The 18559-nt window shown below is 39.7% G+C and overlaps 2 protein-coding genes across 3 annotated transcripts in view; both read right to left on the bottom strand.

The window, feature by feature from the left end:
- The window catches only part of LOC129373043 (E3 ubiquitin-protein ligase DTX1-like), a 49738-nt gene extending 48802 nt beyond the window's left edge, over positions 1-936 (bottom strand). For both annotated transcript variants that reach the window (XM_055050751.1, XM_055050752.1), the window contains exon 1: positions 442-936. The gene's annotated coding sequence lies outside the window, so the exon portion shown is untranslated. The remainder of the gene's footprint in view (positions 1-441) is intronic.
- A 2925-nt stretch (positions 937-3861) lies between these two features.
- slc20a1a (solute carrier family 20 member 1a) lies at positions 3862-13147 on the bottom strand. The gene is made up of 12 exons (XM_055050870.1): positions 13036-13147; positions 11336-11462; positions 10848-11218; positions 10617-10757; positions 10423-10508; positions 9401-9497; positions 8211-8330; positions 7103-7306; positions 6493-6946; positions 6210-6395; positions 6039-6123; positions 3862-5148 (listed from the first exon to the last, which is right to left on the bottom strand). The coding sequence occupies exons 3-12, from the start codon at positions 11194-11196 to the stop codon at positions 4993-4995; spliced, it is 1878 nt and encodes a 625-aa protein (XP_054906845.1). The 5' UTR covers positions 11197-11218; positions 11336-11462; positions 13036-13147; the 3' UTR covers positions 3862-4992.
- Between the last annotated feature and the right edge of the window lie 5412 nt (positions 13148-18559).

Here is an 18559-nt window from a genome sequence, read left to right as displayed (position 1 = left end):
CTGCAGCAGGTAGACAGAAGACATTCACTAAGCAAATGACAAGTAGCAAAAAATAAATAAATATATAAATAAATAACCCACTAATAAACAGATGTCCTAAATGAGTTTCAGCTGCTGTTTCTGCAGGAAGGGACGCACATCTAAATATGCAGCTCTGATCCTGTTACCGATCCGGATTTGCTTCAAAATGTATGAAAACTGAGCGAGCTGTGTCAGCAGCAGCAGCAGCAGCAAAATAACTGTCATCAGATGTATAGATGGGCAGTGTGCAAACACAGCAAAAAATAAAAAAAATAGAGCCAGCTATTATCAGATCATCGAGACGGTATCTTACAGAGACAGCTCTATCTGCTGTGAACCAGAAAACAAAATAGCACATGCGATCTCCAGATGAACTGCGAACAGAGAAAATGCCTCACAAGAGATGTTACAGATACAGACCTGTAGGCAGCAGCAGCTGTGGTGCCACAGAGCTGTCAGGTAAGAAGAGGCTGCATCTTGCGGGATCCGGGATGAAAACCAGAGAGCGATACGAAAAAAACAACAACAACAACAAAGAGGCGACGCAAACCCTCCGACACACGCCTGCCTCGTCCCGACACTCAGAGCTCGGAATTGTCCCGCAAACGCCGAAGCTGCCCGGACTCCGTTACGAAAGAGAGAGCCGTCGCCGTGCGGAGGCTCTCGGATCACAGCGGCTCGTCGGTGCGCTGCTGCCGCTGCTGCGCGCTGACTGAATGCATTGCCCCAGTTGCGCGGTTTGCAGACAGGCGCCGCTCCGCTGCTTTCCGTCCGCGTCACACAAACAATCAGCAGACGCTCCCAAACGCAAAGCGCCCGATCCCACGCTGCTACAGTATGCGCAGCCGTGCACACCTGTATGCATGGACAGAAATGTAGCCTATTGGTCAATCCGCGCAGAAAACGCGAAAAAAAGTTGGCGCTTCCGGCATCCGGTTTCAAAATAAACTGCGTCCTCAACGAGAGGAGCTGACGATAAACGGGGCACGCACACACCTACACACACACACACACACACTGGGACCTTTGAACTTATCTATGTATTTTTGAAAACCGCGGTGTGTTCATCACTGAGCTTGCATGTGAGGGACTGGCACAAATCAGCTCAGTTCTGTTTATTTACATGGCGTAAATAAAGCACACGTCATCTCAAGACACTTCACTGAAAAGGGCAGTTAAGTCAGACACAGGAGAGTTGATATCATTCAAATTGGTCATAAAAAAAACGTTTTACCCAATGAAACCAAGCAGATTGCATCAAATCACTGACTGGATGAGCATGTAGCGACAGTGAAGAGGAAAAACTAACCTTTAACAGAAAATAGCTGTGTGAGTGAACGACCATATATATATATAAATATATATAAAAAAACTGAAGCACCAATACATCAGTACTTTCTATAAGTAGGAAGTTAATATGAGTGGTAGCTCCTTTAGCAGCTTGATTTATTAGATCTTATTGAATGAGCTCTGAGTAGCTTTGAAGGCTGATGAATGAAAAAGAGCACAGGAAGTCGGGGGCATCAAAAGCCCAGCCTTGTTACGGAGAGAAACAGGGTTAAGCACTGAAAGATGCGGTCAAGTCTGATCTATAACTTGATGTAAAGTCGTAGGCAGCAGTAGCTCAGCCGAAGCACAGCTGGAGTTAAAGACCAGATGTGAGAGACCACGAAAATCCAGATAGGGAAGTTGAAAACTGAAACAACAGCAAGCAATGCAATTTTGCTCTGTTAGAAACATTGTGGAGCAATCAGATCCGAGTCAGACGATTCAGGGATTCATATGGAGAATGTTAATCTCTATTCTGGATTTAGCAGGGAGCCAATAGAGGAAAGCTAAATAGGAGGAGTGATACATGTCTTGCAATGTCTTTGTACAAATGAAAACTTGCAAAGTGTGATGTGCTAAATAGCTTCTGAGTTAATCTCAGAACCACCTTTCACAGCTGCCAGCCTACTTTCTTTTTTGTAGACCACCTTTAGAATCTGAATATTTCACACATTCCTACTTGTGAAGATAAACAATCCCACGCCATGATGCTGCCACCGCTATGTATGTAAATACAGTAAAATGTGTATGGTGTAGTCACTGTTATGTACAGTGTTAGTTTTTCCTCTGCAGAAGGTGTTTTTGACATGTAGGCCAGAAAGAAACATTTTCTTCTGCATGTGTGCTGCTGTGTGCCCTACATGGTTTGTGGCAAATTCAAACTGCATCACAAGAGAAGATAATCTTTTTGACGTGGAAGAGAGTTTGTGGCCTAACAGAAGGAAATTTAATGGGAGGAAGAGCATAACTCCTACTGTACTACTGTACTTTCTACTGTATTTTTTTTCTTACGGAGATTGTCCTTTGTTTCTATTGCTATTTCCCCCCCACTTTTAGCTCTGCAGTGTTGTCTTTTTTCTTCACAATAACTTGATCTGTCAGCAAATTACGATGCAATGACTAAGCAATTTAAATCTGATCAGAACACAATGAAACAAGGACTTGTCATTATTTATTGATTTTATTAGTAGTTTAAAATTGACATGTCTTATTTTAAAATAGTTTTTCTCTTCATTAGTTTGGATGATCATTGTTCTTGGCCTGCCTGGTCACTCGCTGGTTTCCTACTGTGAGAATTACACATGTGTGTTGCCTGGTTACATGGAGAGATTAGTGTGATGAAAAAACATTTTCTTCCTTTTTTTTTTTTTTTTTTTTAAACCCCGCCAACAACAGCGACTCTAGCTTTACAAAACAGCGCCATCACGTGGGATGTTGGCGTTAGTGAAGTGAGCACTAAAAAAAACCAAAGCGATTTTATAATAAATGTTTGTCTGAAGCTATAATTTTGTATTTTTTTTTTATTTCTCTTTGCTGTGGACTTTTGGAAACAAAACCTATTTTAATTATTATATACTGGCAAAGCAGCAGAACAGAAGCAGTTTATTCTGTAGAGGTGGCTTTGTGTTGCTTAAGTTTCTTTTGCAATTTTCTTCCAGTTTTAAGTTCAGTCAGGTTCATCTCTGGGAAGCGTCTTTAGCACAGACCCAGGCATCTTTATCTATTTTTTTTTTTTATGGTTTCATCACATTGAGACATTTTAGGAAACAACAAACTGAACTTCAGCAGCAGTCAAAATTGGAACAACACCCAAATCCAACCACACCTTTACCTGATGTGTCAAAGTCCAGAATGACCAGCCTTATTTATAATCCAGGCAGTGTCAGAAATTAGCCATGTGCAGCCTGAGACAAAACAATGCATTTTCTCCAGGGTCACGTTGTGTCTCTTCTGATATTCCTGTGCTGTTTTTCACTGCTGGCAGAGCTAAACTAGCAAACAGACAGAGACCAAAGAAAGATTAAAGATTAAAGTGGATATATGAATGCAAAAGATGAATGAGAAAAGGCTGAACCTGCTCGCAGAAGGAGCTGGTTTGGAATCTTGGTCTGGGGTCCGTCTGCGTGGGTTTTCTCCTGGTTCTTTTCTCCTTACAGTCGAAAAGCAAGCATGTTAGGTTATTTGGTCTTTCGAAGTTGTGTGAGTGTGTACATTCATGGCTATTTTGTCCTGAGCGTCTCTGTTTTTCCCTCTGAAGGTCAGGCGACCTTTCCGACCTTTTCTGCAGCACACCGCCTGGTGCCATCTTGGAGAGACATTTGCATGTCTGGGTGGATGGTTTATAGAAAGTACAGATAAAGGACATTGTTAAAGGAAATCCGGCAAAGCAGGTCATGCAACTTGAAATCAAATCTGACTTTTACTCATATTTAATGCCGGTGCTAGAACAGGGCTTAGAGACCTTTGTGTGGTCAGTGTGAATGAGCCGCACGTGAGCAATGACACGCAACAGGAACAGCAGGAAAGTGGTTTTATTAAAAATACCTTTCAACAACAATGCACCATGAGTAATTTGCTTATATGTAAACTCTCTGCATTCAGACTTGTGCCTGCACGAAGGATTCTGTGTGATTTCTTGTTTGCTTTCTGTTCTCATCTCCCGGTTTGGACCTGTTTACCTTGTGAGGTGACATTCGTTGAGAACTGGTGCTACGCACTAAAAATGAATAGAATTCAATTGTTACTGTTCCAGTGTACACATGTTTGACTGCTTTATAAAAGTATCAGCATCACTATATTATTGTCCGCTTTGGCATGTTTTTATGCAGCAGGATGGGGGAGAACACTAAAAAAAAAAAAAAAACAAACACAGAGATAATCATACAACATTGGCAAAACATAAAAAAAAAACAACAACAAAAAAAAAAAACAGACTACACACATGTGAAGTAATGTTCACATTATGTTTTCAATGCAATCTAACTGAGCTTGAACTGTTTATCTGGAGGCCTCTGCAGTGATAGCACCACCTTGTGGTGAAATTAAAAAGAAATTACAATTCATCTGAATTGTAAAACACGTAGCACTTTTATTTGACATATTATTAAATGTATGCGAGTGCAGAACAAATATGTATACATATACATATATATTATAACAAACACAAACAAACAAGCAAACCTGTTAATTTTGTTATATCACTTTTAGAATTTGAAATGTAAGCTCAAAGTATTTTTACCCCCCACAGAACAATGTGAAGTGAATATTTTCTTTGCAAACATACATACTGTGAAATCACTTCTCATGAAACAACTATTTCCATTCAAATATGTGCAATAATTTAATTTCCATTCAAGCTATTGGCTACTGCATGCTCTCACTTTTCAGAAAACTGATTTATACAGATAAATTTTATACAAATATACAGAGGAATATACTGTACATGGTCGCAGTCATTTGGACAGCTGAACAGTGTTACTAAAACTCCATGTCATTCTTGAAAACATTCCTATAAAATGATGGATGGAGGTAAAATTACGCTAAATGATAAATCAATCATTAGTAGGTAACAAAGTGAAAGCATATTTTTTAAATTGGTGAGAGTAGAGAGCGGGAAGCTAACAGTGTTTCAAGATGGTGGTTTTACAGAATAACATATATAAAGAGAGCCATGATGGCAGCACTGATGAGCCCCGAGATGGGAACTGTGACAAACCAGGCGATGAAGATGTTCCTGAACAGACGCCAGTCAACTGATTTCCTGGAGCGCAGCCAACCAACAGCCACCACGGATCCCACCTGTGTGCAAGTAAGAGTTACTGGGAGAATAAGAGCAGCTTTCCACTTGAACTTTTAACTTTTGTGACCAAACAACCACAAACCTGAATGTAATTTATTGATTTTGATGTGATGGAGCAACAAAATGAAGTGCATGATGATGAAAAGGACATACTTAAAAATTCCTCACAAATAACAATCTGAAGCTCTGGTCGTTAAGCCCACTTTAAAAAGATACCCTAAAATAAAACGTAGACCAACCAACTGACTGTAGAAGTCAACTAATTAGTAAATACACCAACTCCAGCATAAAGCATGTCAGGTGATTTTCTTCATCCAGAGCAGAGAAGCTGGGATGAAATACATTTTCAGAGTCATCCCGGCAGTAAACCTGCTGGAGGTTCATATCAAAGCATTTTTGTTTGTTTGAATGGTCCAGTCAAAGTCCAGACCTAAATTGAATTTAAAATCTGTAGCAAGACTTAAAACAGGAGAGACATTCCCTTAAGACTTGCAACTGTAATCAGAAGCCAATTTTGGTACTTGGTGCTAAAATAAAGGTTTATTTCTCAAGGTTTGTGCTTCAACAACATAGACTGCATTTGATCATCAATCTTTGGATCATAAAATTTTTTGCAAAGCATCAGGCAAGCATCCAAAAACCCAAAGATGGAAAAAACAACAACAACAAAAATTTACAATTTTGCTTGTTTTGTGTTACTCCATCACAAAAAAATCCCAATGAAATAGATTTAAGTTTGTGGTTGTTGCATAAAAAAAAGAAAAAAATTCAAGGGGTGTGATTGTGTTTGCAAGGTAAGCATTTTTGAGATATATGACTTTCATAACATGCTCCGAGCTCACCTCTCAATCTGTTTATGATAAAGGGTCAGAGTTTTTAGCTTTATTACCTTGCAATGTGTCGTGCTGACAGGAAGACCAATATTAGACGCCACTACAACCGTGGCAGCTGAAGCCAGCTCGATGCTGAATCCACTGCACAGAAAGGAGAAGTTTATTTTGGTTTTACAACCTGATAAATCATGACTTCTGCTCAGTCGGGGCATAGCTACGAGGCATACCTGGAGGGTGTAATGGGGGTCAGGTCTTTACCCATGGTCTGGATCACCCTCCGACCCCAAACCCAGAGTCCTGCACATATTCCTACTCCGCCGTATAGGAGCAACCAGATGGGAGTGGGAGCATTCGACACCACAGACCCGCTCTCATAGAGAAGCCAGAGGGCAACAAGTGGGCCAATAGCATTGCTAGAGAAAGAAATCAAATGTAAAACATTAAAAAGATCATACTTTGGCAAAAAAAAAAAAAAAAAACACGGCCAAAAACAAAAACACCCTTGCTTACCTGACGTCATTTCCCCCATGAGCAAAGGAGCCAAAACATGCAGTTAGTATTTGCAAAAACTGGAAAAGCAAAGAAACTGCAGGTTGGTCGATCTCCAGCTCGTCTTCCTCCACCTCAATGCTTGCGTCGGCTTCCTGCGTCACGCTCCCGTCCGGGACCACGCTTCCACTGGTCACTGCCGAGTTGTAACTGCTGTAGCTGTCCACCCGGGATCTCCTCTGAAAGCCTGTGTCCACGTCTCTGTATTTAGGATCGCCTTGGATACCATATATAGCCATGGTGTAGGATGTGTAGCTGTTGTTCCTCCGCATGGGTCGCTCCTCCGTGTCACTGTCACCGATGCAGTCCCCGACCTTGGCCTTGTGGAGCTTGTGCAGCAGGTCTTTGTAAAGGCCAGAGTCCTTGTGGATGGTATGGGACCGTCCACTGTGGGGATCTGTGATCGTCATGTGGCCTACAGAGCCATTCAGACCAATGGGAAAATCTCTTTTTTAATATGGTTTTGCTAACTGGTCGGTCGTAGCTGCTTGTGGTGTAACCACATCTTGACAACTGTGACACTGGTGTGAAAAATGTAACATTTCCAGCACCAGATTAAAAAAATTCTCACCATTACAGATGTCAAGATCTTTGGATTCTATGTCGCTGTTTAGATCAGTCTCCTCCGAGCCTCCCAGTTTAAAGGCCACCTTCTGGGTTCCTACCGGGGGGTTCTTCAGATGGAGGTCGGACGGGATTTGAGGTTGTTCTGCTGGAGGTTTGCTCGAGTTCTTCTCCATTAATGGAGTCTCATAGGGAGCAGGAGATGTTTCACCTGAAAAGTGAGACGTCACAAGTCAAAAAGCTCTCTTGTGGACAGTTTTACTGCAGCAGAATTGACAGATTTATTCAATTTAATTTATTGCTGGTGCATCCGTGGCGATAGATTGTGTAATCGTACAATGATTTATGGGATTTCATCCCATAAATCAACACAAAGAAGTGCACAAATGCATAGTAATGGCTGTGTGAAGTTTTTGAAGTATTTCCTCACTGTGTGTGTACATCAAGAGACTGAATATTGTGTTAACTTCTCTTTGCAAAACTGCTCAAATGACTAAATAACAGTCATTTAATCGCAGGAATGTTTGATATGGGATCCAAACAGGGTTGTCAACAAGAGTAAAAAAGTAAACAACACTACAAAATGATAATTGTACAAAATCAAAGTCCTAAGGTCCACAACACTCTCAGTCCTCTGAGCATGATGCTGCAACCAGTATTTTCTGCCATCAGAAGGGTGTTGTCAGTCATAGTCTTATTTAACCAGAACTGGGGTTATTCTTTTACAACAAAATCCTGCTTTAAATTTCTCCACATCTTTAACCCTGGCCTTTTGGCTGTGTGCAACAGATGGATGTATACTCATAATAAAGAATGCACAATCTGACTCTATTTACTCATTAGAGAAGTTCTAAACGCCGCTACATTTCTTTAAGTATATCAGTATACAAGGTGTTGAAATTACTTGTACACTCTGAACATCATGTGTGTTTTTCTTTTCCAATTGGTTCCTACTTTCTGTTGACGTATCAATAAATTACCAATAAAATACACTGACGTTTTTGGTCGCAATGTGACAAAATGTTAAAGAGTTGAGTGGGCGGGTTTTCCTTTGCTGTCATTCCTAGTTAGTAGTTCAACAGTTTCATCGTCAAAGCTGTCTGTGTTACACTCACGTTCAATTTTCTTCTTGAGGCGTGGACAGACAACAAACCAGACAACCAGAGCGGTGACAATGGCACAGCCCAGAGAAATGCACAGAGTGCCCCACCATGGCATCCTGTCAAAGCCCAGCACTATGGACAAAAGAAAAGAGACGCATCGGAAAAGGTTGCCTCAGGAAAAAAAAAAAAAAAAAAAACACACAAACAGAACCTTGTGTCCATTTAATTTTTGCCTTCATGCTCTAAAATTAAAAAGTGACAAAACCTGTCTTACTAAAATTACATCGCCCTAGAAGCAGGACAGCAGGTGTTCAACATAACAAGTTAGTCGGGTCATTTGTAGAAAATTACACAAATTTTCTTAAACGTTCACTCCTCAGATGCCAGCATGTCTTTCTGTTTAAAGGCAGCAGTATCAGTGAAAATGCACACTTCTCTAATCAGATACTGAGGAAGAGGCCAGTCTTGCGGTAAAGTGATAAAAACTCAGTTGATGGCAGTTTAATAATCCCTCTTCTCTTCTAATATTTTCACTAAACAGACAGTGTGCTGTTGTTTTCTGCCTTTTGAAGGTGGATTGAAATTAGCTTAATCTTTTTTTCTTGTGAGCAGCTGGGTCATAACACCAAATAAGCCCGAGCAACATTATGGGTGTAGCCCATCTCTAACGTACGTGCTAAACCAGACTGGCCTCAAACACTGTTAACTGCATGCGAGGCGTGCAAGGAGATAATCTCATTTCAGTTCAAGAAAACTCAACAGAACTAATGGATTCCCTTCAAACTCGCAAGCGATAAGTGCAACGACCTTCTGCACGATATGATCGCGAAAAGATGCGCATCGCTTTTGAACAACAGGGCTATTTTGGACATTTACTCGACCAGCCACAGTGGTGTGCAGTCAGGCACCCTTTTGAAAAGTCCAATCCTGCCAACAAATGCCAATGGGACTTTCAAAAATCCATCCAATAGGGGATTATTTTATTCTGTTCCCTTGTGCCTTATTAATTTTATATCAAGCCTAGTATGGGGAGGTATTTTTCTAATTAATACAAATATTAGTAAGGAATAAAGTTAATAATGTAATGAATTTTCATTCTTTGGATTGTAATTTTGTCATGAACCGTCCTTGATATTTCCTCTGGCTCCTTTGGAGAAAACATCAAGTGACTTCCTGGTTTGGTGTGTCTATGTGATACTCACGTGGCGCTCCGGTGAACATGATGGAGAAGAGGTTGATGCCCATAGTGATGCCATAGAAGACAGGAAGGGTTCTCAGTCCATTTGGTACAGGGTTGGACTGTGGGGGGAAAAAAAGAGACTTTTTCTGGGTTGTAATTCTAAATCAAGAGCAGTTTCTTAACAAGAAATGGGTATAAAAACCGAGCACGTTCAAGGTTGCGACGTAAGTATCCAGCTGAAAGTCTTTGTTCCTGTTTTCTTTTAAGTTTAACCTTTTAGAGTAAAGTTTGTTCTGATCAGGCAGATGTGTCAGATTATTACGAATTGAATATTTCAGGGAATTCAAACTATCCTAAAAGTTTGACTCGCACAATCTGGGAGAACATGTGGATTTGGTACAGACCTCAAATCCAACTTCACCTTGTTCCACTTTAAAACTGGAAATTTGAGGGATCAGTGAGATGCAAACTACTATTCACAACACAAGCTAATAATTTTTTCAAAGTATTTTGTGCCTTTCAATTTTAATACATGATGCTGACAGGTCATAGCGTGTGTACTATATTATGAAATATGAAATATCAGAAGTGAAAATGAACGATTTTTAGGCAGTTGCAGCAGCTGTCACTGCATTTGACATTTTAAGACAACCACTTTGGATTTTGAAGTCGGGGTGGGTAAAAGAAGTCTGACTTTTCCATCTCAGCTACTTATTTTCCCAATGTGTAGCTTAAACATTTTAACAGCTGTGATGAAAAATGGATCACACAAAAATAAAACATGAAGCAAACTGAAAAAAATTCCAAAGTCTTGCTGTATTCACGTTTCAAAATGTCTGCCATGATGGTGGTATTTAGTGGGCTTAGTACTTAGGCGGTGCTTTCAATAAATAGTTAAAATCTACAGCTGGAATGTAAATAATCATTTACATTGTTTGTAAATGATTATTTACATGAAATGTGTAACAAACAACAAAACAAGAATATCAAAATGATTTATCATTTCATGATCTAATCAGACAGCTCCTTGCTTTATTTACTTACTTTGTTCAGGATGAATTTGCGGACGAAATAAAAGAGAACTGCTGACATGATTCCCGACAGAACAGGCGACAGGAACCATGATGCCACTTTAAACAGAACATTTTATGTACAATTTATTTACTGACTTGGATTTGAGTTTTTGTAGATTATTCTTCCTTTTTGCTGTAATACTTGGAAAGAGAAAGTCTGTTTACCAATGCGAAGTAATTCCATCCATTTGACCCCCTGGTGACCTCTCGCTACCATTGAAAAGCCAATTGTGGCCCCAACAATGCAGTGGGTTCCAGAGATGGGGAGCTTCAGGAATGAAGCGGTCAGCTGCCACACAGCAGAGCCTGTGGCACAAAAACAGCAGCTGAGCTTTTTGTCCATGGCCTAAATATTCGCACTTTCAAAACGAAAACTAAATCTGCGCAAAGGCTCACCACACATGGCACTTATCGATCCCGCCATCAGCACGTGCTCTGAGCCGTTGTACATGCGCACATCGATGATCCCCTGACGGATGGTCTCGCTGACCTTTGCCCCCAATAGCACCGAGCCCACCGTCTCAAAGATGGTGGCCAGGATGCAAGCCTGCTGCAGGGTGACCACCCCTGAGCCCACCGCCGTGCCGAAGGAATTGGCGACGTCATTGGCTCCCACCGAAAACGCCAGGATGAAGGCGATGATGAATCCGACCACTAAGAGCCAAAGGTAGTCCGACATGTCTGACTGGGACACCAGAGCTACAGTGGTGGCAGCAGCCAATGTTGCTAGAGTGGTCATATCCATGAGGATGCTCAATGTTATTCTACTAAAAAACAAAAAAAAGAACAACAAAAAAAAACTAATTTGTTGTTTTATAGCAACTTTTGAGGTAGTATGTCGCAATAAATAATAACAAAACCTCTAAGATTTAGAACAAACGAACCTATTCGTGGAAAACTGATTAAATCTATTGCTAGCTGGGTATGCAGGGCTTTTCTGTGAGGCTCATTATGAAATGACCCTGTATGGAAATGGGAGAAGAGTCCATTGTGATCCTCAGATGATTCACGCTACAAAAACACAAGATATACATGAGTCAGTACAGGCATCATCCCATAGGCAAGCAAACACTAAGCTGAGTTACACATTAACAAGCCCAAACAACCCAACAAAAAACAAGCGACACGCATCATTTACCTCGACATGCATGATTTACTCAAATATGGTGGGGTCAGGGGGGAGGGAAGAGTTATTCCTGCCAGTAAAATAAAAGCACTTTCTTTGACTGGTGAACAAAATGGTTCAATCAGGAATTAATAGCGCTAAAAATAACTTTACAGCAGTGAGAGCACTGAAGTTAGCTGGAATATGTTTTTGAGGGCAAGAGCTCATGAGTGTATTTAAGCCTTTAAAGCCTCAATCAGGTTATTCCCATGGCCTTTTAAATGATTTAATGATCCAATCCACATTAAGTCCACTGATGTTGAGGTACAGCATATAATTAATTTAAGTGAGCTCAAATTGGTTCGCTGCAATAGTGAGTGTCTTTTTAGAGGTTTTTTTTATCTAACAAAACTTAATGACTCATCTGCTTTTATAGGTGTTGTCATTTATGGTTCTGGCATTGAAGGTGGCCAGGCCAAGCATCTCTAGTGACCTCATTTCTTTTTTGATTGCTACAAAGTAAAAGTTTTAACCGATTTGTAAGAACTTGTGATCGGTGCAGAATTATTCTGTTCAGTTTGAAATGCTGCATAAAGTGTGGTTTTCATACTTCACTCAAATATGCATAATAAGAACATGCAAAGACCAAAGAATGATGCAGAGAAATGTTTCTACAGCATTGTTAATCGTATTTATTTAAAAAAACGCACTGCAAAAGTTCAGCAAATTTAAAAAAATAAAATATTGCGCATCCATACCCAACCTTGGAACACAAAGTTCCACAAATTAGCTTGAAAGAATATATTAATTGTAAATTTACAAAAAAATACCTTTTTGAAGTAATGACTTGAATCCTTAAATTTACTTAAAAAAAATAAAGAAATAAAGAAACTAAATTTTTTGTTGCTCCCTTCAATAGATTTGTATATGCAGCCAAGCTTTGTCTGTATTTAAAGCACATAGAGGGTAAATGTTTGCATAATGTTTGTATTTGTACTGTATATTTATTTACGGTTCAATAACTGGCTGAAATATCTTAAGTGAAAGTAATTAAGAAATTGCTTTCCATTAATACCTTTTAACACAAGGGCTGAAGTCACTAAGCCTTTGTTATAATAATATATATTTCTATATCAATAAAAGTAAAATTTTGAAATTACATAATCCCTTAGATTCTGACGTCCATTTTTCATATCAAGTTCAGACGAACAGGGGAAAAAAAAAAAGCATTGTGGAAACATATAAAAAGAACATCTTTCTTTTCCATAAATAAAAAAAAATAATTAATAAATAAAGCACCTAATATCTTTGGAATGACTGTCGTAAAAAAAAAACACACAGCAACAGAAGTCAGTGGTTTTGAGCCAGTTTGCATCAGGTGGTATGTTAATCTCCTTAGTTGCCCTTACATAATTCAAACAGGCCACATACAAAGGCAAGCTACTCTATATGAAGTGGTGGGGAGGAAGAGACACTTACGTGAGAGACGTACAGTTCCCCTCGGTGTGTTGGTGTCTGTTCTCAGGCTGCCGCTGTCAGCTGTGAGCAGGACCGACAGTTGGAGGATGAGGGAGGCAGAGGGGGCAGAGCAGCGGCCTGCAGCATTAGTGGGGCTTCTGCTGGGGGCTGCTTTTTATACCGGGCAGAGAACACGCCTTTTCACCCCGGTCATGGGACAGCAGCCGTACAGAAGCTAATGTTTAGCCGGTTTTGTTGACAGGGTGCAGAATAATTACAGCTGTGTGCTGATTATCTTGTCTTGTTTTATCCTCAAATTATGCTGTATTTTTACAGCCGACAAAAGAAAGAGGAAAAAGCTGTTGCTGTGACGAATATAATCTATTTTCTAAATTGAGATCATACTAGTTTTTGGGCGATAATGTCATTTCGCACAGGATATAGGTAAAAAAAAAACAAACAAAAACGTGAACACAGTAGAGTGAACTTTGGAGACACCTGCTGGCCAATTATCGCATAGCAGCCCCCAAAACCTTGGAAAATCCCGATTGGAACTGGAGCCAAGATTTTATGAGATCATAATTAAAACCTCTTCTTCTTCTTCTTTTTTTTTGCCCTACTCATCAGTCTGCAAACGTTTTATTTTTATTTCTCTTTTTGCGTGCTCTCAATTTTACAACCCTAAAAGAGGTTTTGTGTAAGGCAAGCACATAATTTATCTGCAGTGGTCCCCAAACCCCGGGCCGCGGACCGGTACCGGTCCGTGGACCAATTGATACCGGGCCGCGCAAGAAATAATTAAATATTTCCGTTTTATGTATTATGTGAGTATGGAGGATCTTTTATTTTGAAAATCCTTTAACCGGATTCTTTCGGCGCGCAACATTGAATAGCAAGCAGCAAAATGAGTCAGAAACATATCATATGTCTTTGGAAAGTTTCTTTGCGAAGGGGAAAAGGCCCAGAGAAGAGACAGGAGGATGGATTTATTCCGGACAGGTAGGTGAGTCCCACAGTCCAACCTGCTCTGCATTATATGGTGACCGGATGTTAATGAGGCTATGAACTGTTTCGCCACCTGTAGACCAAGCAGCACACTTAGCAACACTTTGGTATCATTGTCCCACATCTCTCCTCGCAATTTTCCACACTTAGCATGCACCTTCCTTTGTCTGATAGGCGCTCAGGGCTCCCATTATTCGTTATCCCGAGTTAAAATTTTCATGAAAGTAAAGTTTTCGTTTTTGTGGCGCATCTGTATCTTATTTTGAAGGGAAACGTAAACGTTACCATAGCGGTGGTCGAGAGGGGATAAGAGGAGCTCGTGAGTCTTTTAGCTTTGGTTCACGTGGCACAATTTAAGGATTTATAAAAGATAAAAGATGGCGGGAGCTGCCGCTCTATTTGCGGCACTATGACTTCGAAGTTAACATTTTTAACTGAATAAACATATAATAAACGTAGACAATAATGACCTTTACATATAGTAATAAACATTTGCACATGTCACCTCCGGTGTCCACCGGACTCTCAGTTGCGTGTTTGGGATTCTACTCCGTTCTTACGTCACCGCGCTCTCTGATTGGCTCCCTGTCACATTCAACAGGCTGCGTTCAGTTAGGGAAAACCACACAGGCTGCGATAATCTAAGATATGCCCTATCTTAGATTGGGCATATTCAACACACCACGAGGGAACACACCACACACTTCATCTAACTGTGTTCCCAGATTACTCACCTTACATTACCTATTAAATGAAAAGTAGTAAATTAATAACAAAGGTCGTTTCTTACTCCGACTCACTCATTTGGTATTGCTAACTGGAGTGCAGTATTTCAGTTCACACTCAGCAGAGGTGGTGAAGGAGGGACAAGTTTAATCTCCAGCACACACAGAAGACAGTCATTTAGCCACTGAATTAATTCACATTCGCAGAACAAATGAAGTGCGACTCCAGCACGGATGAACTACTAAACTAGATATTTTTCAGAGATGTTGTTTGTGATATTTCAAGGCAAGGCACACATGTAAGCGCACCACAGGACCCTCAGAAGCAGAAGCCACACGTGTGCAGAACGTGGTTCTCGTACTTTTCATGAAAAGTACCACTTCTGTATTTACCCACGTTTCCATACACCACAGTGCCAACATCTGTTTTAAAACGACACAATTTGTGTTTTTTAAATCAAGGAAAACAGAAAAGGTACTGCAGACTCTGCTGAAGGACCCGATTCAGTTTTGCACTCAACATCACTTTATACATGAATTAACAAGAAGCATCAGTGGCTCTAAATTAAACTTGCAATTCCTTGAACCACACGTCTCTGAGGCAGATTGATGCAAAAGTAGTAGAGATATATTTTTTATGTGAATCTGACATCATTGGTGTTTGAATAAATAAGACATAGAAAACCATAGAATTATTGACCAGCTAACAATAGTTAGCTTGCCACTGAATATAACAGCATAACTCGCTGACGTTCTGACTTGCAACTGCCAAGCATTATTTGTCTGGGTCCACTTGGGTCGTTCTCAGATCTACGTTCAATATGGCTACCACTAGCCACCGTTTTTATCCTTCTCAGTTTATTCAGGGACTTCTCGGAAAATTTTCCGCAGTACTACTCTTTTTTAATAAGTATTTGTTTAAAGGAAACATAAACATGCTTGAGCAACTCCTCTTTCTGGAAGTTTATAACTAAAATTCCTTCTGAACAAGCACTAAAGACAACCCAAGTAACACCGGTGGTGTTACTTGTATCAACTCTGAGAACCATGTGTTTATGGGATTACATTTTCATTTTTTTTGTGTGTCTATTTCCATGTTACTGTTTACGGTAATTACACATACAGGAGACTGATTGCTTCATGTCTCTTCTGGCAGAATGAAGAAGCAGTAAAAGACGAACCCCGCCCCGGAGACACCGCAAGTTGATGGTAACCATTTGAATTGATGTCTGAAATGAAAATACCTGAGAGGAAACGAAAAAAGGCTTAATTTAGTGCTACCTTTAGTTTCTTCAAATGGGGACTTTAAAACCATTATCTATCACGAAGATACCATGGAATTGTTGGCTAATATGTCAGCATTTTGGGAGTGACGGTTAAGGGGTTAAACTCATTGTTCAGAAATAATGGTGAACTCACCATTACTGTAAACTTAAATATGAATCACTAGAGAAATCACACCCACTTTAAACTTAGATGATGACACACACAAAAAAATCAGATCAAAGAATCTCAGTTTTCATTTAGAGTCAAACTGAAAACCAAAAAAGAAAAAAAAAGAAAAAAGAAAAAAAAAACTTTAGTTGCTGTGCAGATGTAGAATTTTCTTTTTTATTGGCTCAAAATGTACCGCAGCCCCCCACTTGGCCATTGCTTTGAATATTGTCTGCAGGCACTGCTGGACTGAAATCACAAACACTGCCTGGTGATTTTAATGACATTGTTTTAATTCCAAATCAGTGGCACTTTAAAAGTGAGTTCAACAATTTAATCCGGAAAAAAAATGTGACTGTAAAATAATAAGAAAAATCTAACTAAAAACAGCTCAGGCACTGCGAAGCAACTGTCACAAACAGTGTTACTAATCAACCTGTTGCTCGGGTCCCTTTTTCCGGGAATGTCCTGGAGACATGTTTAACGTCAGCAGTGCTGACTTCGTCCTAAAATGCTCCGATGCCTCTGAATATGCTGATCACTTCCCCCTTTGATTACTTATTTATTGTGTGCTTGGTCAGGTCTGCATGTGTGACATGTATACAGAAGTGCCAGCTGCATGGAATATTTTCACCTCACCGAAGCCACGCTTGCACAACTGCTCACACGCACTTTTGTCCTTTTTTTTTTTTTTTTAAATTGGAATATTAAGTATTAGATCAACAGAAAGTCGCGCTTCACTGGGAAGCAGGGGAAAAAAGGATCCACAATATTTCACTTTCAAAATAAAAATATTGAAAGCGCGGGATGCATTTGTGTGCAACTTGATCGCAGTTTAAGTTAAGCTGTTCTGTGACGGCCTTGAGCATTTGTTAGAGGTCATTAGTGAACAAACAGCACAATGAAGCCTCAGGATCACAGCAGAGATAAAACTGTCAAGAAATTTAAAAGAGGATTAGGTTATAAAACAATATCCAAGCTTTGAAGATTTCACAAAGCACATAATGGAGGGGTTTTGAGTGGATCAGTGGAGCTACTTCTTCTGCCCATATAAAGTTAACCTGAACTGGAACTTATTGTAACGTCAAGCAGTCTCTCTGACAAGACAGTTTTATCTTCATTATATGTTTAGTACATGGATTTAAAAGAAAAAAAAGAAGTCATGCTTTGATGAGAGCATTCATTTCTATGTGCTTTCTTTTTTAGTGCAATTCAAATTTCCTCTTTTAAATGTATGTCCTGCATTCCTGACCAATATCTCTCATGAGGTTCAAAACTGAATCACATTTTGCAGGAACTGAAAAAACAAACAAACAAAATAGTTTTAACATATTAAATCAGCTAATTTCTGGAGTAGGTTCTTGTCAATGTAAATATTAAGAGCATGGGATTGCTCAAAGAAGCCCACGAAGAAGGACGATTTTATTAATTCAATTTTATTAATTCAGTCTTAATTTCAAACCTCAGTTGGGCGGTGACCTTTCTCATACAGGCAGAGCAACAATGAAATGGTGTTATCCATGTGCTATGGTGGCCCAGTCAAAGTGCAGACCAACATTTCCATTTTTTTTTTTAAATGAAAAGAAAAGTGAAAATATTCAAGTGGAATATTAAGATCTGTGAAAAGCACAGCAGCAAAACTGCTGCAAGTCATAAAAAGGCAACAGCTTTTATCAGTCAGTGGGATTTTTAAAGAAGCAATCCAGGCGTTTTATCATTTTTACTACAAATAAAATCAATTAATTAATAAGTGAAGCTTCTCATCTAATCTCAAAAGCAATTGCTAAAAACTAGTTTAAGTGAATACGACATGGAAAATTTCAGAAACAAGCTCTCTACTATGAGGCGACGCTGTTGCACCAAAGGCGCCAGGATCCTTTCACAATAACCGGCAGGTTAAAAGCTCGGAATTAGAAAAGTGTTTATCCCAGACAACTTTCTCTGATTAAACACAACCGCTCCACAAGATCTATTTACCAACATCACGGCACATTTATGTTCTCGTGAGATCAGTGCACTACTGTTTCGTGTTTACAAAAAGGATTACGGATTTGTTGACAGCGATTTATCCAACAGAAATTCAAGAATTTTCCCAGAATGGTGTGGCCAATTTTTCTTACGGTAAGAGATTTTTAATAACTGTTTGCATGAGTTAAATGCTGTTTTCTGTCATTTATGAAGGATTAGGGACAGCAGTGAGCAGCGACTGCTCCCTCGCTCAACAATGTGCATTTGTTATGCAGCTGCATGAGAAGCAGTTCTTGTCACATTCTCATCGCAAATTGCTCTGTACAGTTCAAAAACTATCTATCAAGGTGATGGAACTCAGGACATGCGGTGCTTTACTAACCTCATTGCTACACTGGTAGATTATTGTCATT

Source organism: Poeciliopsis prolifica, unplaced genomic scaffold (assembly GCF_027474105.1).
Source record: "Poeciliopsis prolifica strain line A6 unplaced genomic scaffold, Auburn_PproV2 SCAFFOLD031, whole genome shotgun sequence".
Taxonomy (NCBI): Eukaryota; Metazoa; Chordata; class Actinopteri; order Cyprinodontiformes; family Poeciliidae; genus Poeciliopsis; species Poeciliopsis prolifica.
This window is presented reverse-complemented; position numbering and strand designations above follow the sequence as displayed.

Excerpts from the sequence above, each read along its gene's own strand:
- slc20a1a (XM_055050870.1), bottom strand. The coding sequence starts at position 11,196 with ATGGATATGACCACTCTAGCAACATTGGCTGCTGCCACCACTGTAGCT. Across the intron at positions 9,498-10,422 it reads GCAAATTCATCCTGAACAAA|TCCAACCCTGTACCAAATGG; the intron begins GTAAGTAAATAA and ends TTCCCCCCACAG. Across the intron at positions 8,331-9,400 it reads CATGTTCACCGGAGCGCCAC|TGCTGGGCTTTGACAGGATG; the intron begins GTGAGTATCACA and ends TTTTGTCCATAG.